The sequence below is a fragment of the Apiospora kogelbergensis genome (genome assembly GCF_038363985.1).
Source record: "Apiospora kogelbergensis strain CBS 113332 chromosome Unknown utg000008l_segment0_segment0, whole genome shotgun sequence".
Lineage (NCBI taxonomy): Eukaryota > Fungi > Ascomycota > Sordariomycetes > Amphisphaeriales > Apiosporaceae > Apiospora > Apiospora kogelbergensis.
In genome coordinates, this window is record NW_027117425.1 from 2,935,044 (window position 1) to 2,955,984 (window position 20,941).

Below are 20,941 nucleotides of genomic sequence, written 5' to 3' on the forward strand. Positions count from 1 at the left end.
GGGGAAGATGCTAATGCACTCCATGCTCAGTGCATAAAGCGTTGGCCACGCATCATAGCTCAAGTTCCGCTAGGCGGCATCGGCTCGTTGTCTCAGCCCGTGGGAAGCAGAAACAATCGGCCTGAACAAACATGCGTGTAGGGCAGATATTACAATTCATGAGTTATTCTGAGCTGAATCAAGCTCTCCCCATAGTGGAGCAGAAGAGGGTGTGGTGCTACGGGTGCTGCAACGTTTCTGATCCCTAGAGCCGTCTCGGAAATGCGAGACGAACAAGTAGGACATCATGCCGATGAGTTATATTGGCCGCTACACACATTGCAATGCTTTGATTCATGCCGATGGAGGGATGGCACGCTGGGGTCTGCCGAACGGAAACATTTGTCGGCCATGTTTCTCAATGAGGTTTTCGTGAGATGAATATGCCGATCTGCCACGAACGGGCCTGTGGGACTGCTGCTGCTTACCTAACCGGGTTGAATTGGCAATATCAACTCAGCCTCCATGACTGCGGACGGTGACGAAATCACCAATTCGTATACCCGGAGCGGTGCCACGTGCAGCAGTTACGTGCATGTACGTTTTCCGCAAGCCCTCGGGGGAGTAGGGGAGGTAATTAGCGTTACATGCTGCAGTAGGGGTCTCATTTCTGGTCTGGATCAGGTGCAGCTTGTATTGTTGCATCCAATGCCAGGGGCTGCTGGAAACGAAACATAAACATGGGAAGCAGCGCTCAACCGACGATAATGCGTGTTTGCATGCATTTATAAACGAGATAGATGACTCCCTACGGCTATCGAGTGCGACAAAACAAAACAAGCGAGGGCGTGTATGCATGTACATATGTATGTATGTGAGTGAATTCAATTCATTCGAGTAGACCCCCCAAGAGAGGAGCCCTGAGGAGCCCTGAGGAGCGGCCATTTTAGCAAGCAGAACCTAAAGATGCCTAGCTGGCTAGCTACAAGCCCAGGCCAGGTACCAGAACAGGTACCGGCACCAGAACCACCACCCACTCCCACTCTCCCACCTCCGGCCGGTACCACCCAACCAAAAACGGATTGCCTGTTCTCATTTCCATTTGATCAATTAATCAGACCCGATCCCGACCTAACCTGAACCTGTCCAAGAATACAACCTGCTCAGAGAATTCTCCGCAGATAATACCAATTTTCGGCTCGTGCCTTTTCCTCCCTCCTTTTCCTCGACCTGGCCAAAACTCGTTTTCATCCTGTCTTGTCCTGTCCTGTCTGTTCCGTGTTCCTGTGCCTGCCGCCCCCGAACGAACTTGCGAACGTTGGATTTTGTTGGGCGTGAGCTGTCCCCCTTTTGGCAACCTTCGCATCCTCCTGCAACTTCCTTCTCCCCTGAACCCCCGACAACAACACGAAAGCGACCCGACCAAGGAGCTGCTCCGCGGAAAACAAGTCGCCAGAACGCTTCCAACTCGCTACCGGGAGGGGAAGAAACATCGATAAAAGCAAAAGAAGCACAAGCAAGGCCTGACGAAAAAAAGGAACCAAACAGCTTCTCGCCAAAATGGGTGGCCAACTTAGCAAAATGATGGGCAAGATCTTCGGATCCAAGGAGATGCGCCTGTTGATGTTGGGTCTCGACGCCGCCGGCAAAACCACCATCCTCTACAAGCTCAAGCTCGGCCAGGACGTCACCACCATTCCCACCGTCGGCTTCAACGTCGAGACCGTCACATACAAGAACGTCAAGTTCAACGTCTGGGATGTCGGTGGCCAGGACAAGATCCGACCTCTGTGGAGGCATTACTTCAGCGGTAAGTTAGCTTCCTCCCCCAGAAAGGACGACGAGACGAGTCGAGCGCGCGCACACATACAAACACGCACACACTTGCATGCGCTCGGCGATGAGGCGGCAGGGCTGCTGCGAAGCAAGCCGACGCGACGATTACAAGCTTTCCTTCAAAACGAACACCCCGCTGACATGGTCTTTTCTACACATTCTAGGCACGCAAGGTCTCATTTTCGTGATTGACTCGGCGGACCGCGCGCGAATCGACGAGGCCAAGCAAGAATTACATCGCATCATTAACGATCGGGAGATGAAGGACAGTCTGCTGCTGGTCTTCGCCAACAAGCAAGATGTCTCGAACGGTAGGTCATCCCGCGCGCCCCCTTTCTCCCACTTGGGTCCAATTCCCCAGAAACCCACCCCAGAACCCACCACGAACCCAGTTCCTGGATGGAGTCGTCCCGTACGTAGAGAGAGAAAGGATGCTGACGATTACCGTGTGCCACTCTTTTAGCCATGAAACCGCAAGAAGTCACCGACGCGCTTCAATTGAACAAGCTTAAGGACAAGGTCTGGTACGTCGTGCCGTCGTGCGCCACCACGGGAGAAGGCCTGCTCGAGGGCCTGGCCTGGCTGTCCAACAATGTCAAGGCCCCGCCTGCGCCTGCGAAGAAGTAGGAGACCAGCGCCGCCTAGCCGATTTCGAACCACCGTGAGCATCCGGCCGGTATTTCTTGAGCGCCCTCCCCTTACTCGCCATTCCGACCGTCCAACGCCTACCACTCTTATTATCTCGTTCCAGTCCCGTCCCAACAAATAGACCATAACACACGACTACATCCCGCGGCCCAAGTCTTTTAGCGCGTCCCTCCATACTGCCGCTGAAACCCGGTTTCCGGAATCTTGGTCAAGTCTTGTTTCAGCCTGGTTCCTTTCCGTCATGCGTTCGATTGCAGAGAGCCGAAACCGAAAGTAATACATTCAACGGGAATCAAATTATACACAGATTGGGCTGACGGAACGGTTGCCGTTCTCTCTTTCGAGGTGTTGCCACAACCCCCCAACGCCTCGTTGTCTATATATGGCTCAGGTGGGAGGCATCCGATCCGGGCTCATGGTCTTTTTATTATTTCTCTTGTTTTTCTAGTTTAGTATTCCCCCGAACCGCGAGTTGCTGTTTTTGTACCTTGTTACTTTTTTTGGCCTTCGATTGTTGTAGTATCTCGGCAGTCACCCCTTATGGATCAGATGTTTTTGGAGAAGAGAAAAGAGTGACTGCGGCAAGCGGTCTTTCTGCAGAAATGGAAAGTGTTAAGCGAAACAGCGGTAGAGAGAGAGAGACGGGGGTGGAAGAGCCCTGTGACGAGCAAGAAGGGAGAGAAAAGGAGTTGCTGCTTCGATCGCAAACCGCCTGTTTGTTTGTTTTCATTGCCACCAAAGGTCTTCTTCTTACTCGGCAAGATGCAAGACCTACTACACACTACACATGCCGCTTTTCTCACTCCGTCTACCCTAGCCACGGCTAGATAGCACAGGGTTTCCCCCAAGGGCGGGACGAGAGAGAGAAAAACATCAGCAGGGGGATCCATCCTGGGTGGTGGTTAGCTGCGCGACTTGGAGAAAGAGAGACAGCAGAAACGATGTCGTGGCGCACGGGTTGGGAACGGGGCGACTTTTTACCAAAGCGGCAGGGAGGGGAGTAGACCAACGTACTTTAGGTTAATAATGGAGGTTGTGTGTATGTGATGCTTGTTCCTGTGTCTGTCTGGCTGTCCGTCCGTGTGGCTTGAAAACAAACTTCTTTTCTTGATGTTTGTTTGTACTTCGTTCTACTACCATTGAGGTTGTGTAGTGAGAGCAAGGCAAGACGTGGTGAAGTAAACGGAAAGGGGGACGCGTTCTGGGATACCTTGGGAACAACCGTTATCGCCATGTTATCATGCAAGCTTTCTTCCAGCCTCACAAGAACGTATTGAGGATCTGTGAACTTGTATTATAACTCGGTACTCTTTACACGCCCAAGTCTATCTAGCTAGTATCGAGCAGCTCGCTTCGCCGGCCCCCGAACCTCGCCAGCCCTGGAACGCAAACCAACATTACCAGGACATGCTCGCTGCCTATCTAACTGTCTGCCCATTACCGCTGTTCTCCTATTATGCTACCACGCAGTCGTGGTTATCTCTTCGTCCAACCGGCAACCGCTCAACCGCCCAACCGCCAGGTGGCTTCGCTGTCGCTATCTTTCTGGTCTTCTTGCCGTTCCTCTGGTTGCTGCTTGGCCGTGGAGTACTAGATGGTGGCAGCCCCATTCTCCATAAGATAGACCTTGTATTCTGAATTTTGGGTATGGTCTTCTGTCTCTTGTGAGTCATCCCGAGATCCTGTCTCTTGGGTATCATCATGAGACGCCTCTTCTTGAGACTCCTCCTCTTGAGATGCCTCCTCTTGAGACTCCTCTTCCTCCTGAACCCCTGGCTCTTCGGAGCTCCCTCCACCGCCTCAGGTGTCTTGTAGCCCGGAAAGAACTTGCGCAGCGCGTCTCCAATCACGACGGACTTCTTGCCCTCCTAAGCCTCCTTGACGCGCTTCGCCGGCCGGGCCAGGCTGTCGTCGGGCAGGCCCGAGCGCTTGGTGCCGGGCAGCGAGCTGGTGCGGATGTCGTTGTCGTCCTGGCTGACGCGGCGCTGGGGGTACGTGTTCTTGAGCCCCTCGAAGCAATTGTTGCTGACCTTGTCGCCCGTGCTGAAGAAGGGGTGCTGCAGCGCCTGCTGCGCCGTCAGCCGCCGCTCGGGGTCGTACTCGAGCAGGCCCGCCAGCAGCTTGTAGCCGTCGGCGCCCAGCGACGCCAGCCCGCCGCCGTTGCCGTGCGCCGGCGACGACGTCGCCGAGCCCGCGTGGGCGCCGATGGTGCGGTAGTACCACTCCTCCAGGTGCGACGTCGAGGCGGACGACGACGACGACGACTTGGAGGAGGAGGAGTGGTGGTGCTGGTGGTGCGACGAGTGGTGGTGCATCATGGGCGTCTGCAGCATGCTCAGCGAGCTGTACTCGTGCATGCTGGTGAGGTAGGGCCAGCGCTCCTTGGTGGGCATGCCCATGATGTCGACGATCTTCTGCATCTGGTTGCGCTGGAAGGGCACCGTCTTCTTGCTGTCCATCTTGGCCTCCTCGCCCTTGAAGATGGGCCGCAGCGACAGCAGCTCGGCGAAGATGCAGCCCACGGCCCACATGTCGATGGCGGGCGTGTAGTGGCGGCTGCCCAGCAGCAGCTCGGGGGCGCGGTACCAGATGGTGACGACGACCTTATCACCGCCGTAGAGGGACTGCAGCGGCTTGTGGAAGAGGCGGGCCAGGCCCAGGTCGCCGATCTTGACCTGCCCCGCCGACGTGACCATGATGTTGGCGGGCTTGAGGTCGCGGTGCAGGACCCAGTTGGCGTGCAGGTACTGGCAGCCGTTGAGCAGCTGGAACATGATGCTCTTGACCATGGTGGCGGGGATGGGGCAGCGGGGGTTCTGGGTGTGGTGGTGGATGATCTGCAGGAGGTCGTGCTCGGCGTACTCGAAGACCATGAAGATGCACTTGTCCTCGAGGATGATCTCGACCAGGCGGATGACGTTGGGGTTGCTCAGCTCCGAGCACAGGGCCATCTCGCGCACGGCCGACTGCGAGATGCCCGTGTACTGGATCTGCTCGCCCTCCTTGTCGGGCTTGAACTTCTTGATGGCGAACTCGCCCGGCTGGCCCTGCCGGCCCACGGCCTTGTACACGCGCCCATAGGTGCCGCTGCTGATGAAGCCGATGACCTTGTACCGGTCCACGACGCGCACCTTGGATTGGTAGCCGGAGCCGAGGCCGCGGTCGCTGGGGTCTGTTCGTCTCATCAGCGGCTGTTTGTTTTTCTCACGAGCATGGGAACGTGAAGGAGGGACAGGATGGATAGACAGGTCGCCGGAACCAACGGGTTTCAGAAAGTAAGCATGGGGTAGGCAGGTAGCCGGTGGGTCAAGGGTTTGGCATTTGGCTTGTTCGGTGGGGAAAACGATGCATAGGCTTATAGGCTAGATAGGGTCGTCCATCCATGGGGTGGAGTGAGCCTTTGACTGGCCGGCCCCCGAGAGCATGCAGGTCCGTAGATCTCGAGAAGAAACAAAAACCAACCGACCTACCGTCGAACGTAGCCTGGACGCTCCTCTTCATGCCTGGGACCCGCGCCGTGGAAGACGGTGCGCTGGAGCTGGACTGCGGGTTCGTGAGACTCATGGGAACGAGGGAGCGAGCAGAGACCGCTTGTTCATAGGCCAACAGTCGGTCGAGCGGTCGCACCAGAATCGCTGTACTCTATGTAAGGGGCGTATGTATGGAGATCACCTCGGGTATTTGATCCACGTTTCGAGGCGCTACATGGGGCCCTGTATGTATGTACGTACGTCCAAACTCGAAAGCAAGTAGCCGCGTTGAGGATGGATGCAAGAGAACGAAACTTGGGAACAAATCAATAAACCCGGCTTCGATGTGCCTTGCGCAGTTGTGAATGATATGATCAAGGCCGTGTCTCGTCCTCATTCGGCTCGAACCTAAATGAATGCTGTGACGAAATGTGGCTTGCGCCCACGATTTGTGGCGCATGAACGCCAAACTAAATGCTTAAGTGGCGGGACAAGATGAGTCTCCTTCGGCATCCAACATGTTCAGAAGCATTGCAGGTTTTATTGACACATTGCTACATCCTTCCATGTAAATCAATCCGGACGCCTGTCCTATCCCGGAACTCCTGCAGGTAGCTACACCTGCGCAACTCTGCGCATCATGTCCCATCCACCGGGACTGCCCGATGCTCTCCGCCGAACGGACTTTTGTCACTGAAAGTAATAGTAATATATTTACAAGAATTTTTGCGCGCGCGAGCTTTGTCTACTTTGCTGCATCACGCCGCTGCCAGGAAGAACCCGACTAGGCCCGCGAGGAGGCCGGCCCCGACGGCGCGCTGCGCCCCCTCCCGCCCGCGGCCCCGCGAGCCGGCCCCGTTGCTGGCGTCGAGGATGGGCTCGTGCCAGCCGCAGTGCATCGTGGTGGGCCACTGCACGCAGCTCCAGTACGTGGTCTGGACGAACTTCATGTTGACGCTGTTGTAGTGGTGGCGGGTGCGGTTGCCGGGCACCAGCCCCCCGCCGGTGCCGCGCAGGAGGCCGCCGGTGCCGTGGACCAGGGGCGCGGCTGTCACGACGGAGACGTCGGATGTCGTGGGGCAGGGCGCTCGGGTTGCGGCTGTCGGGGTCGCGGTGATGACGGGTTTGTGGGACGGCGAGGCCATGGGGAATGACGATGCTGCGGAGGATGACAATGTGGTTGTCGTTGCCGGCTGGGTGGGGAGTTGGGATGTGATGGGGCTTCCCTGAATCAGGGGAAGCATGACGAGAAGCCATATCACGTGGATCTGCATCCACGGGGTCGATTGGAACAACATGGCTCTGATCTTTCGTTTTTTTCTTCTGTCGGGGACGATATGCTCTCTTGTCTATTAAGAGCGGCAATAAGACTTTCGGTCGGAGAAGGAAGTGTCTAGCCAAAAGTCCCCAAGGTATAGCTGCAAAGTCCGACCTGGCTATGATGGTATTTAAGTCACCCGGTATATGGTGAGAGAAAATTATTTAAGAGGGTATGCTTGCAGGAGATCGCCCAGCGACAGCCTGAAGGGTAGTAAGGATGAAAAATAAAAGAGCAGACACGCCAGGCGCTCGCTACACGTGAGGTGGGAAATGGAAACAAAGAGTCACAGACTCAGATAGGAGAGAAGCGAGTAAGTAGCAGGGACGGAAAGTGACAGAAAGTCAATTGCAGCCCTGTTTGAACGGATGACTTACTCATTCATATACCAATCTCACATTTTTACCGGTCACTACAAAGCTAGGCCCTTCTTTCGGGATGTTCCAACAAGCCATGGCAGACATGGCGATGACTCCTCCCATCCCGCGTAGATCATGGCTTGCTGCTGTTTCGTGCGACGCGGAGACTGCAGCTGGGAGCGAGCAAACCCAGAAAAGCTGCCGGCCTACTGTCGCGGCCTACTGCGGTGGTTGCCAAACGGCTGGCCAGCAGTCGGCCTCCCACGGGGTCGCCAAGAGCCGCCGTGTGGGGTAGCTTGGGCCAGTTTGGAGACGGATTGGTCGTCAGTCAAGCAAGTTTGCTAGCTGGTTAGTTGGTAGGTATCGATTTTGCTGTTCCAAATGCGACCGGACACTCTGCAACCTCCTTGATCCCACTCACCACTCCCTCGCCTTACTTCTGGAGTTACTGGCCTACAGAGTTTCGTTTCTTCTTCGGCTTTTTGGACATGGAAACAGCCTGGAGGAGCAGAGACAAGAGGGTCTTGCTGGATACGACGTGGGCGTGGCTTGCTGCGAGGGCGGGGTCCGTTTGGTGGGATCCTGCCATCCGATGAATCCATGCCACTGCCACGATACTTACATAATTCGATGCCGCTCAACCGCACGTAGACGGTGACGTATTCTGTTCAATGACGGCCTTCCATTTGACGGAAGATAGCTGAAGAGGAAAAGCAACCTCTAGATTCTGACAGCAGGTGTCGGCATGGCTTGCCTCTTACGTCAGCCAAACTAAAATACAAGGTTGGCTGGATGACATGATACAGTACTGATAAGGCTTCCATGTGTACACATGCTCAATGCATCTAGAAGAACAATGGAAGATCCTGTCAGCCTGTCCGGCCCCCAAGGCAAATCTGACTGTGTTGGAGACACTGGAAGAATGGACTTCAACTACTAATACTCACATAGCCCTTTGACTACTCACATTAGCCGCTCTGCTCCCACATGAAGTCCCAAGGCCCGGGCCAATCACAGACCCGGATTTCTCTCCCAGCGGTTAGCAGTCCCTAAGCCTCTCTCACTGCCCTGCCCGGCAGCCAAGCTTTTACGTCAACTCCCACGGCCATGGTTCGGTGTAGCACAAGAAACCACCACATATGGGCACTCTAGGGATTCAGATGTCTGATGCCAGATTTAGAAATTGTCTAGTCCGTTGTCGATGCAACCGGGCTCCATGAGAAACTCCAATGGTTCGGAGGGGGGACTATATACGGCTTGCCAAGTGGGAAGGAAGGATAGTAGAGTCTCTCGTCAGACGGCGCAGCCGCACACATTTGCATCTGATTATACGTAGCCGGCTGCATACCCAACTCGGTCGGTCGGCCGGTTCGTGGCTGAATGGAGGGTCTCTGTCTCTCTCTCGGCAGGCATCCAGGCAGACGATTTGCACGCCTTACGAGAGCAGGCCACCCCCTCCGAAACCCGCCATCTGGCCTATCATGGCCCGCGATGCTGCGTAGATCAGCTCTCCCTGTCAAGCAGTGCAGTGCAGTGCAGTGCCCTTCTCCTGCAGCTGCCGTGCCGATGATGATGATGGCCCTCACTGCCCTGCCCTGCCTGCCTGCTTTTCCGCGTGTCTGTCTTTTCCCCTGGTTCCTGTCAGCCCTTTCTTCTTCCTCCTCCTCCTCCTTACCTGCTTCCCGCTTACTCCTTGGCTCTCTTCTATAAAGTTGTAAAGCGCCGTGAGGAAATTTTTGTTTCGCGAGAGGGATTTTTTTTCTCTTGTTATTTCGTCTTGTCTTGTCCTGCCTTGCCTTGAAACCTGAAATTGGAACGGCCCGATCTGCTAGATATCAATCTTTGTCTGTTTCATTGGCCTTTACTGGGACGAGTTTCCCTCCCCTCTCTGGCTCCCCCCTCCGTACCCGTTTTCCAAAAGGCAGCTTTCGGGTTCCCCGCTTTCACTGTCGCATCGACAGAAGAAACCCCCCTCACCCTTTTTTTGCTGGTATAACGACGACAAATCTACGTCAAGTGGGATTGAGAATACGAGAGACAAATCGAAGAGGCCCAAGTCCAAACCCGCAATCGCAACCGCAAGTTGACGACGCTCCAACAAGGACGGCCTTCTTTGTTCTCTCTACATACTCCGTATACAGTCTCGGTCCACATTCACATTGGTAGCGCTTAGCTGGCAGACCAGACCGGGATCGCATTGTGTTTTGCCCACCCCGTTGCATTGTCCAAAGCTATCTCCGGCCTGTGACAGACAAGGAAGGCAGTAGCTACCCTTGCTTTGGATCTCCTCAGATTGACTTTTGACGTTTCGACTTTCTCTTTGCCTCTTGCTCCTGCTTCTCGCCTCTCGCCTCTCCAACCCTCCACTACCACCCAGAAGAAAACAGCAAGAGACAACAGACAGACAGACACCATGGCCGATTTACAGGGACGCAAGGTCTTCAAGGTCTTCAACCAGGACTTCATCGTCGACGAGCGCTACACCGTCACCAAGGAGCTCGGCCAAGGAGCTTATGGTATTGTCTGGTAAGTGCACCTGTGCTGCGCCGCCCACACTACTTAACCCGGCCGTTGACGTGGTATACTGGCTGACACACGGTTATTGATGCAGTGCGGCCGTCAACAACCAGACCAACGAGGGCGTCGCCATCAAGAAGGTCACCAATGTCTTCAGCAAGAAAATCCTAGCCAAGCGTGCTCTGCGCGAAATCAAGCTGCTGCAGCACTTCCGAGGCCACCGCAATGTAAGTGGGAGAGAAGAAGAAAAGCAGAAAGCCAACCAAGCCAACCCCTCCATTCCAATTCCAATTCCAATCCCAGCGAATGCAGCTGCGGAAACGCGACCGACGATGAATTGACCCCTCCCCCACCATGATATGAACCAGCACCAGCACAGAATGCAATCAACACCAGTGCCACAACACACAAGACCATCTGCACAAGACCGCTGACACCATGCGTTGCACATTCTCTAGATCACATGTCTCTATGACATGGACATTCCCCCGCCCGGACAACTTCAACGAGACATACCTCTACGAGGGTAAGCAAGAGCAAGCCCCGACTGCTTGTCGCATCTGCTACGTCTCGGGCCCCTTGCTAACTACTTGTCGCGACTGGCAGAGTTGATGGAATGCGATCTGGCGGCCATTATCCGTTCTGGCCAGCCGCTCACCGACGCCCACTTCCAATCCTTCATCTACCAGATCCTCTGCGGCCTGAAGTACATACACTCGGCCAACGTCCTGCACCGCGACCTGAAGCCCGGCAACCTGCTCGTCAACGCCGACTGCGAGCTCAAGATTTGCGATTTCGGTCTGGCCCGAGGTTTCTCGGTCGACCCCGAGGAAAATGCCGGTTACATGACGGAATACGTGGCCACGCGATGGTACCGCGCTCCCGAAATCATGCTGAGCTTCCAGAGCTATACTAAAGCTAGTGAGTTACGCATTGCCTGTTGTCTTGGCCAGCTGAACCCATACTGACGCTATCCCCCCAACTCCCAGTCGACGTCTGGTCCGTAGGTTGCATCTTGGCCGAGCTGCTCGGCGGCCGGCCCTTCTTCAAGGGCCGCGACTACGTCGACCAGCTCAACCAGATCCTCCACATCCTGGGGACCCCCAACGAAGAGACGCTCGCCCGCATCGGCTCGTCCCGAGCCCAGGAGTACGTCCGCAACCTGCCGTACATGGCCAAGAAGCCCTTCGCCTCGCTGTTCCCCAACGCCAACCCCGACGCCCTCGACCTGCTCGACCGCATGCTGGCCTTCGACCCGTCGTCGCGCATCTCGGTGGAGGAGGCGCTGCAGCACCCGTACCTCAAGATCTGGCACGACGAGACGGACGAGCCCGACTGCCCGACCACGTTCAACTTCGACTTCGAGGTGGTGGACGACGTCGGCGAGATGCGCAAGATGATCCTGGACGAGGTCTACCGCTTCCGGCAGCAGGTGAGGACGGCGCCCGCGGGCGGCCCCGGCGGCGCGGCTGGGCAGCAACCCGGCGCCGGCCAGGTGCCCATGCCCAGCGGCCAAGGGCAGTGGACGCACGAGGACCCCCGCCCGCAGGAGTACGGGGGCCAGGCCGGCAACTTAGAAGCCGAGCTCCAGGGCGGTCTGGACAGACGATGAAGAACCCGGGCGGGGAGAGAGAGGGGTGTATTACCAAGCAAGATCTGGCCAGCTACAGGGTTATCTAGCGGGAAAGGAGACATCTGATTGGCAGATGTCGGGTTTCTAATTGACACTGGGTAATTTGGGGCCACGGCTTGGGAGGGGGGCGCGGCGCCGTCAACGCGCCTTGTGCCAGCCATGCCATGTTTGGATACAACCACCACTTGGGCGCCAAACTTATACTACTATCAAAAAGCAAACCGGGTATAGGCTGGGCGCCACCACATAGGCGTCCACATCCCAGAGGAATTCGTTTTTTATCTTGGCCTTTTTTTTCTATTTCTCATGTCGCGAATTGAGGTGTGGGAGGGGGGAGAGAGAGCATGGAAGAGCAAGCGTTTTGTTGGTCTTACTCGAGTTCTTTATTTTTGAAGACGGCAGCAAAAACTTACCATCGAGAGGGGAAGAGAGAGAGAGAGAGAGAGACAGAAAGAAAGAAAGAAGTCTTTCCTGATTACACGAGACGAGATGAAATCCAATTCCAAGTAATCCTAATATCCGAGACGGTCCCCCATCCCATTGTGCTTGATTGGCCGGACGGAAATAAACCCTGGTTAGAGAGAGAGTGCGTGTGGCATGGCGGCAGCCACTGCGAAGCGCGTAAATGCGAGCGGGTTGCCCTCCGCCGGGGGGGGACCTAGCTGTCAGGCGGGCAGACAGGCAGACTTGTCAATACTTATGCAAGCAGCTGCGTGCGTGTGGTTGTCGTATTATATGTAGGTAGGTAGGTGAATGCAGGTTTTATTGATTGGTGCATGATTGGTCGTGATTCGTGGCTGCTGTCGGTGGTCGCTTCAGTCGGCTGCAACCACGGTTCTGCAACGGTCGGTTGTGTGTTGTATTGCTTTGCGCATAAGGGACGTACATGACGAACCTCCGGCGAAAGACAAGAAGGGGAGGGAGACAAGGCAAGGGAAGGGGGACTTGGGGGGTTTTTGGTTTGGTTTCGAGACATGTCCACTGCGAAGAGGGAGGGATGGTGCCGAGTTGGGTAGGCAATACACATTTACGCTCGAGGTCGGGCTTTGCATGTTGAAGCTACTTGCTACGAGTTCGAAGCCGTAGCAGTACGTGATAGAAGCTCTGGGAGTCGAGATTCAATCACAGATGTGCCTACGATGAGTAAATGACGGTTCTGTGTGTTGAATATTTTGGATAAATAACTTGTCGATCTATATATGAAGGAGCAGACGGGACGCCGCCGTCCAACTCGACTGTGGTGATTCCATCTACATAAGATGCCATTATAAGAAATGAAGTTTAAAAATAACGTAATCGTGTCGCCAGGCTACTTGTCATCCCCAGCCCTCTCAGGTTCATTCTCCCTGTAGATCTGACATCTCATCCTTTCCCGTTTTGAAAACCCGGTGGAAACAAAAAACAAAACCGCCAACGCCTTGTCCCTGTAATGTGAAGCCGTAAGAGGCAGAAGAAATACCCAATATTAGATCCCACCACCCACTTCTCCATCCGTGGGTTCGTTCGTACGTATCGTATCGTAGTCTTTCGCACGCGACACCCACCTACCCACCCTAACCCGCCGTGCTGTATGACCGACAGAAATCCACCCCCGCACCTCTTCTTTCTTTCTTTCCTTTCTTTCCGCTGCTCGCTCGCTTGCTGGCTGGCTGGCTCTACGAGTAGAACCAGTACTGCGCCGTGTACGGCACGCTGATGGTCGTGTTGGCCTCGGCGCACGCGATCGACGCCCCGCCCGACGTGTAGACGCGGTAGACGGTCGACAGCCCGCCGCGCGACCCGCCGGCCCCGTTGTCGCCGAGCCGCAGCCAGGCGACGGCGCCCGTGTCGAGGATCCCCCTGTCGGCCCCCGCGGGCGCCGCCGTGTCGTTGAGCTTCTTGGCCACCAGCATCTGGTCCGCCCCGTACAGGTCGAACGTCGGCACGCCGGCCGCGTCGAAGTAGTGGCGGCCGAGCGCCTTCAGCGGCGCCGCGAGCCCCGCCATGGCCAGGTCGGCGTCCCGCCCGCCCGCGGCGAACGGCGCCGCCACGTCGGCCGCGTACTTGGTCAGCGCGTTGCCGACGATGTTCAGCGGGATCGCCGTCTGGTGCAGCACGTCGCCCGCCAGCGCCGCCCACGCCGCCTCGCTCATGGACGCGGCGCCGCCGCCGCCCGGCGCCAGGGCTGTGATGTCGTACAGCACCGCCAGCGCGCCCGTCGACGACGAGGCCGCCGAGTCGGCGCGCGCGCACGTGTAGTTCTGGATGCCGTGGCCGACGACGATGTGCTGGAGCTGGCCGGACGCGGCGGGGAGCTGGGTGCCGGCTGTGCGGGAGGAGGCTTTTGTTAGTTTCCTATATTTTTCACATGGGGATGTGTTCAGGGACCGAAGGGTATGACATACCACCAGTGGAAGGGAGCCTAGGGCCAGTGATGGGTGCAGCGGATGCCGATGAGGACGCCGATGCAGAGGTTGCAGACACTGCTGTTGATGCTGTTGTTGAGGCTTCCAAGACCGTACTGGACGAGACATCCGGTTTGCCGCCACACTGAATATGATGTTAGCCTCTGGTATGATCTGCTATAGCGAATAGCTCGTTGCCCAGGTAGTGGTGAGGGCAAGGGGCCAAGGCGAGACAGATGGTTATGGAGAAACAGGGCGGCAAAAAGAAAGAATTCAAGACTTACTCGTTTTCTCACAGGGCCAGCCGTGACAGCAGACAGAGCCGAAGCCAACACGAAAAGAGTTTGAGGCAACATTATCGGATGTGTTGGTTTTGGTGTGTATTTGTGTGTGTGTATAAGTCCGGAACTGGGGGAATGATGACGGTGGAAGCAGGGAGAGGATATAACAGCGAATTCTGGAAAACTGCAATAAGTTGTCTAGCGCGCGCCACCGATAGGACTTAGGAAAACAATAGAGATGGCTGTTCCTTTTTATCTCTCTTTTCTTTTCCCTTAATAGATGGAGTGTGTGCGTGTAACCGGTTCGGGCGGCCGTTGGGCGCTTAAGAATAGAAGCGGGTGGGTGAGCTTCCGGAGCTAACCCAAGGCTGTATGGTATGTATGTAGGTGGTTGTTCAAGAATAGAACAGCAATGGATGCCAAGCAAGCAAACCAGGAAAAAAGGTATGGTAACGACGGAGATGGAATCTACACCCCCACACGATGGATAGATATAGCGGATCCTGAGCCGGTTTATAATAGAAAGCAGACGAGCAGGAGAGAAAACGAGAGAGGAAAACAAGTGGGAACCCCGGGTATGGTTACTGATGCTGGCACTTTCCTTCTTACTGAGGGTAGCCGGGGGGGGGGGAGGGTGCTTGTGTTTATATCCTCACGGGCGGTCACTACGATCTGCTCATTACTTCACTTTACCTGCTACGTACGACGACTACCGAGTTGGGAGCAGGAACTTACCCTTCGCTTCACCCCCTGGGTTCTAGTTCGAAACCGTGATATTGTTAAGGTTGGCGATCCAACTGGGAATGGGGCACGTACATAGTACTGGGGTCAGTCAGGCAGGCAGGCATCACGGCAGACGATGGGGAGAGAAAAAAGCATGACCCTCCTCTCTCTCTCTCTCTCGTGCCCCCCTCCTTGACTAGGTAATGCCTACCTCGCTCGCTTCATGGGTGGGTGGGTATTCAGGTCAGTATGTAAGCCTTGGTCTGGTTACAGCCATATGCAGGAACGGACGGTGCTACGTGCAGCTTTAGGAAACTCAGGTGAGATTATAAGTGAGTGAGCGAGAGGGAAAAAAAAGGCAGGAAAAACCCTAGCTACCTAGCTAGATAGATGGCCTTCGATATGCAGCCGGATGGAGAGGATGAAGAATGAGCAAGGGACCGCGGGCGCTGGTGCTAGAAAGGTGCAGGGCAGGGGAGAGACGGAGATGGAGCATGGATTCCCGGCATGGGTGGACCAGGGTCTTTCTCTTTGACAAGACAATATACAGTACATTAGGGCGCGCACACGAACGATCCTTGCATCTGCAGAAGGTGCATTTCCGATATGATTTACCCAAAGGTTCAAGTGTTCCACGGGTCTCGTGAGATGTGGTGGGATGGATGGGATCTCAGTAAGGCAGTCGACGTCGAGATTAGAAGAGGAGGAGGAGGAGGGCATCTGACATCGGACCAGAGAAGTCTTGGTGTGTAGATGAGGATGGATCCGGCCTTTGCATCTGAATGTTCGGGTTCGCGGCACGGGGCAAAGTGCCGCAATCAGATCAAGCGGACGAGATGTCGCATCGGCCGAATGGCGTTAAGACGATGCTCCCCTCGTTATCGCTCGCTGTCAGTCATCCGTTTTTTTCTATGTTGCTCGCGAGAGAGTCATGGCCGTCTGTATGTCTCAGCTACGCCGCCGCAAATACGACTTAGATCTATCTCACTTACGGCAGGCGACGCGGCTAACGAGTAATCATAACGAGAACTGCTATAGCAACCAAGTAGTAGGCGCGCCCGTCTGTCCCTCTCCCGAAGGAAGCAGGCTAACTATTCTCAGCTTGCCTCTTCGTCAGAGTGCCATTCCCCTGTGTGCTTGTGCCGCCCGCTCCAGACCCTATCTAGCCTACTACTACTACTACCAAGCCTTGGACGGGCGGGCGACGCATGGGCCCTCGTGATCCTCCTGCCTATTACGACCCTGACAGTAACCCAATCCTCTCCACCCGCGGGCCAAGGATGTATGTGGACTTGGCTTGGTAGAACAGAGCCTGGCACCTGGTTTGCCTGGTTTGCCTTGCAGGAAAGCTGGATAAGCGAGCGGACGGGTTTAATTAAATTCAATCGGTGTCGGCAGGACTACTGCACGAGGAAAACGATGAAGAAATGCTTCTTTGCTTACACACTACTGGATCTAATGAGCTTAACTGGCTTGCAACTCGTAAGAATATCGTTTCCAGATTCCGCTGTAAGTGGGAAACACGACTCGGTCCGTTACCTGGGTCAAGCTCGCCATGATCTGGAAAAGCCTTACAAGGAAAAACCCCTCTCGAGGCTAGTGGTGCGCGGCGCATTGTTCCTAGCTCAGGTCGGACGAACACTACCTACATGGAAATACGAGTCGCCGAGTATGCAATTTTCCCGAGCCTTCGAGTTTCAAGATCTGCACCTAAGCAGCTACCTATCTAGCTATGTCCCTGGCTATACTAATTAACTCGGGATCTGGTGCGACGGGTTATTTACTCCGTCCGTGAAAGTGTTGTAATTCGAGCAAAATCGCCAGCAACCAAGCCAAGCCCAACCAGATGTCGAGATTCCAAGAGATGCTCCTAACATGTCGGTCGCTCAACTTCAAGATATCGTCGCTCGTAGATAGGCAAGTATCAACATGGGAAGTGCCAACACTGCTCTGCTGAGGTTTGTAAGATGTGAGTCAAGGTAGAGTTTGTCGAGGCCTCGATGCTACGATCTGGTCCCCGCTCCCTGGACGACGTCGCATCGGTCAATTCCCAGCGGGCAGGATCAAACATGCCAAAAGATGGCTGTTGGTTCGAGGTTTTGTCCAGAATGCACACACACAAAACAGCTTCAATGACTAGCGGGATTTGGCAAGATGCAACCCCGTGATCAAGGAGCCTCATTCTCGATAGTGCCGTGGTCCCGACAGAAGAAATCCTGCAGGAAGAATGGCATGTACATAGATGCGCCTCCTTCGCCTTGGGCAAGAAAAAGAAAGCCGGACCTCATTGTGCGACCTGTAAGTCCAGCCTCCCGGGCCGAGGAAGGCGAGTGGAGGGAAACAATGCGCTGTATGGATTCATATGTCAATCAATATAACGGAAACCCGCTCGGTTCACATACCCGCGCACGTTCGGCCGGGCACTCGGACGGGGTATCTCCCCAAGAACGGCTGCGCATTATCGTGAAACTACATACTAATAGGTAACTTGCATGGCGGTAGGGATGTGCCGCCGCCGAGGGGTCTGCTTCTTCGTGCTCGTCGGGTCAGCTCCCAACTAAAACGCCGAGACGCGCAGCTACTACTTCACTTCGGCTGACCGGGCGCGCTGCATCTTCGCCATCCTCCTCATTTCATACTCGTTTCTACTTTCCTGCGGATGACTGGCTGGCCCTACCGATGTGCTGGTTGAGCACGAGGAAAGGGGATCCGGTCTCGGTCCACTATTGGTTTCAAAGCCCGTTCGCCATGTTTGATATTCGTTTTAGCGTCCAATGTCCCCCCCTTCCCCCCAACTGTCACCCACCACCATCAACAACCCCGTCATCCATCACGAGGATCATCCGTACTTTTTTGATATCATGATTCGGATGATGCCAAGCAAAGAAGAGATACGATGGCAGCCAGCCACAAAGCCCAGAACACTGCCATCCCTGGTTGTTTGGGGATTTCTTCCAGGTTCGGCCTGAAGCCACCGGGAAAGCATCGCATGGCAAACCTGGCAGACTAGAGCCCTCCGTAAAGGGAAGGCAACTCGAACCGTGCCAGACTTGAAACCACTCTCGATCCTACTTTCCTTCTTTTATTGCTGTTGTTGGGTCTCAGGATTGGAGATGACAGCTCGCTCACTCACTCACTCGGAATCTCGGAAGCAATGGATGATGCCCGGCTTCTCCATTCGTTTCGGAGCCGACCCTCCCCCTTTCTTCTTCCATCCCACCTTCGCTCGGGCGCCATCCCTGATTAGCTCGACAACCCCCCTCCTCTGGCATGTTGTTCGCTGTCGCTGCCAACCATTGCCACCGACCCCAAGGCGCACCCAGCGCGCTTGCTTTGGTCGCATCGACATGATCGGCGCAAGAGAAGGCCCAACAAAGGGGAAGGAAACACACTACTGAGATCATCACCCTTTCCCACGTGGATGGAAACGTCCAGGGCCTGTCGCCATCGAGAATTCCTATGTACACATAGAATCCAAAACCGAAATGACAGCGTTCTAACGGCGCATATCTCGGGCACTGTTGTTCCCTGGCACAAGATGGGCAATTGGGGCCGCTCGTCAACTTGCGGCCCTGCGCCGGCAGCCTGAGAGAGCGGGAAGCCGAGAGGAAGTGCTACCGCATGCGGCACAGACAGTGCCAGGAAGCGAAGACCTATCAGAGGAGGTCGAGGTAATGCCAGTCGGCCCATCTGTTCAGGGACAGGACATGAATAATGCAAGTTCATCGATTCTGGTGACTGACACGGTCCCTCATCAAGCCTCGTGCGGTCTCTCCCCCGAATGGCGAACTACCATTATTCACATGTAAAGTCGGGAGCTCGTCGGTACACAATTACACCATACAGGCAGAACTTCATGGGATGACGTAGCCGGTGCGGATGCTTTCTTCTAGCTGTCATAGGTTGGACTGACTGTGCAAGCCTTCGTGCGCCTTCTCATGTCTCTGCCCCTTGGACTTCAACAGAAAGAGCAGCCAATCGTCAGACCATAGTTTGCCCTTGAGCAGCTCGCTTCTCCGATGCGCCAGTGTCACCAGAACACCAAACAATAAAAAGAAATTGAAAACAATGGAAAACCAAAACATACAACACCAGGGATTCGCTGCTCGTCACCGACGCAACTACTAATCCGGCTGTCACCTGCTTATATATGGGAGAGCGGACGGGATCCCTAGCTGTCAGGTGCATGTGGTCGTATGTACTCGAAGATGGATCTAGATAGCTTTATACCAGGCAGGTGAGTTCGTTGGGCTCGTGTCGCTGTCACCAAGATACCCGACGAGGGAGTCCGACATGTGCAAGCAACGCCGCAATTGTGTGTGTTACTTGACGTCGTGCAGCAGTGGTGCTATTTACCCGCCCATGACGAGGCTCGTCACAGTAGTCAGTCAGGCTCTTTGCACTACTCCCCTCCGTCCTGTTCGCGCGTCAGGTGCCTGCCCTGTGCTCTCCCATCTGCTTGCCATAAAAGAAGCTCGAAGCGACAAGAGGAGGACAGACAGCCCATTCGTTTCCTTTGGGCGGCCTGGCCACGCCTACCATGCCATGCCGCATGTACGGAGAGAGGCGGATTGTTTCTTGGTCTGTAAAAAAAAAAAAAAGTCCATTTGTACACTTGGGTCGCGCGTCCAGCAGGCGTCCCTTTTCCATGGCCAGCCGTGTACGTACGCGCCGATCGGGGAAGAGCATGGCCAACGACGCCCGAGTCACGCCGGCGGCAACAGAGTCCTTCCTCTAGGTCCCAAGGGCGAAGAAGAACCTTTCCCCAATCACAACGACCTCCCCACGGCCGAAGAGGGGAGGAGGGAGGGAGCGGCTCGGTTATGCCCTACCTACACACACACACATACAGTAAGGGGGTGCAGGAGAACGATACGCGCGCACGTCGAGTTCAGCCTCGCCCGTCCCCCCCCTCTCCCCCATCAACCTGCCCGTCGCCGCGGCGGTCTGGCAACTTTGCAGCGTCGTTGAATGGAACGAAACAAAGTAAGGTTTCGGCGTTTCCCTCTCGCAGCACACCTACATCCTCGGAACTGTGTGGTAAACTTGCATTACGCCCTTACCCCCCTTTTCTCCTTTTCTCCCCCTTAACCGCGCAAATCAGAGTCCAAAGCTTGACCGAAAAGCGGATGCAGAAGGAGGGAGGGCATCCTGATTTGCCAAGCTGTGTTGTGCTGTGCCTCGGATCCCAAGATTGGATCAGCGAAAGGACGGAACAATTGGGCGCGGCAAGCCTGTCCCTTCCTGTACGTACGCACGGGGCCTGCGCTGGACGGGACTACCAACGACGGGTGGCACACACGAGGTTGCGGCGCAGTGTCGATTGAGTGATAGTCGTACGACCGCCTATCGTGATACCGGCGATGCTAACAACAATGCCGAAAAGTACCGGGAGGTTGCAAAAGACACCATCAGCTAGACGCACAGCTGTCTGATACGTTAGTAAGTACACATGTCACGAGAGAACCCAAGTCAAGTTGACGTTCATCATTTATCATAAATATTCGTTAATATTCGTGGAACCTTCTCTCGTCTTGTACAGAAAAAGTGCTAAGCACGTTGCAATAGACACTTTGAGGACCGGTCGTGCGACGCTGCCCACAAACAGGGGCGACACATCGCTGCACCTCCTATGCCAAATATCATCATGGCTGATGTTGTTGTACAATGGATGACCAAAAAATCATCCCCACGGCAAATGCGCGCGCTTATAATCATAACCCCTTGAAGCTAACCGAAATTCCCACCACCGTGCCCAAAAGAAACATTGCCATATCCGTAAGCGACCGTCGC

At 55.3% G+C, this 20,941-nt stretch overlaps 5 protein-coding genes across 5 annotated transcripts; 2 read left to right on the forward strand and 3 right to left on the reverse strand.

Moving 5' to 3' along the window:
* Positions 1–1,539: 1,539 nt before the first annotated feature.
* PG998_012913 (ADP-ribosylation factor 6) lies at positions 1,540–2,442 on the forward strand (the record flags this gene model as incomplete). The annotated part of the gene is made up of 3 exons (XM_066879729.1): positions 1,540–1,789; positions 1,980–2,126; positions 2,279–2,442. The coding sequence occupies 3 exons, from the start codon at positions 1,540–1,542 to the stop codon at positions 2,440–2,442; spliced, it is 561 nt and encodes a 186-aa protein (XP_066726113.1).
* A 1,889-nt stretch (positions 2,443–4,331) lies between these two features.
* PG998_012914 (Pkinase-domain-containing protein) lies at positions 4,332–6,027 on the reverse strand (the record flags this gene model as incomplete). Its single annotated transcript, XM_066879730.1, has 2 exons — positions 4,332–5,635; positions 5,934–6,027. The coding sequence occupies 2 exons, from the start codon at positions 6,025–6,027 to the stop codon at positions 4,332–4,334; spliced, it is 1,398 nt and encodes a 465-aa protein (XP_066726114.1).
* Positions 6,028–6,691: 664 nt separating this feature from the next.
* On the reverse strand, positions 6,692–7,078 carry PG998_012915 (uncharacterized protein; the record flags this gene model as incomplete). The annotated part of the gene is made up of 1 exon (XM_066879731.1): positions 6,692–7,078. The coding sequence occupies one exon, from the start codon at positions 7,076–7,078 to the stop codon at positions 6,692–6,694; it is 387 nt and encodes a 128-aa protein (XP_066726115.1).
* Positions 7,079–10,023: 2,945 nt separating this feature from the next.
* PG998_012916 (mitogen activated protein kinase 2) lies at positions 10,024–11,739 on the forward strand (the record flags this gene model as incomplete). The annotated part of the gene is made up of 5 exons (XM_066879732.1): positions 10,024–10,136; positions 10,222–10,354; positions 10,524–10,653; positions 10,734–11,048; positions 11,117–11,739. The coding sequence occupies 5 exons, from the start codon at positions 10,024–10,026 to the stop codon at positions 11,737–11,739; spliced, it is 1,314 nt and encodes a 437-aa protein (XP_066726116.1).
* A 1,676-nt stretch (positions 11,740–13,415) lies between these two features.
* On the reverse strand, positions 13,416–14,500 carry PG998_012917 (uncharacterized protein; the record flags this gene model as incomplete). The annotated part of the gene is made up of 3 exons (XM_066879733.1): positions 13,416–14,065; positions 14,145–14,289; positions 14,429–14,500. The coding sequence occupies 3 exons, from the start codon at positions 14,498–14,500 to the stop codon at positions 13,416–13,418; spliced, it is 867 nt and encodes a 288-aa protein (XP_066726117.1).
* Positions 14,501–20,941: the final 6,441 nt, after the last annotated feature.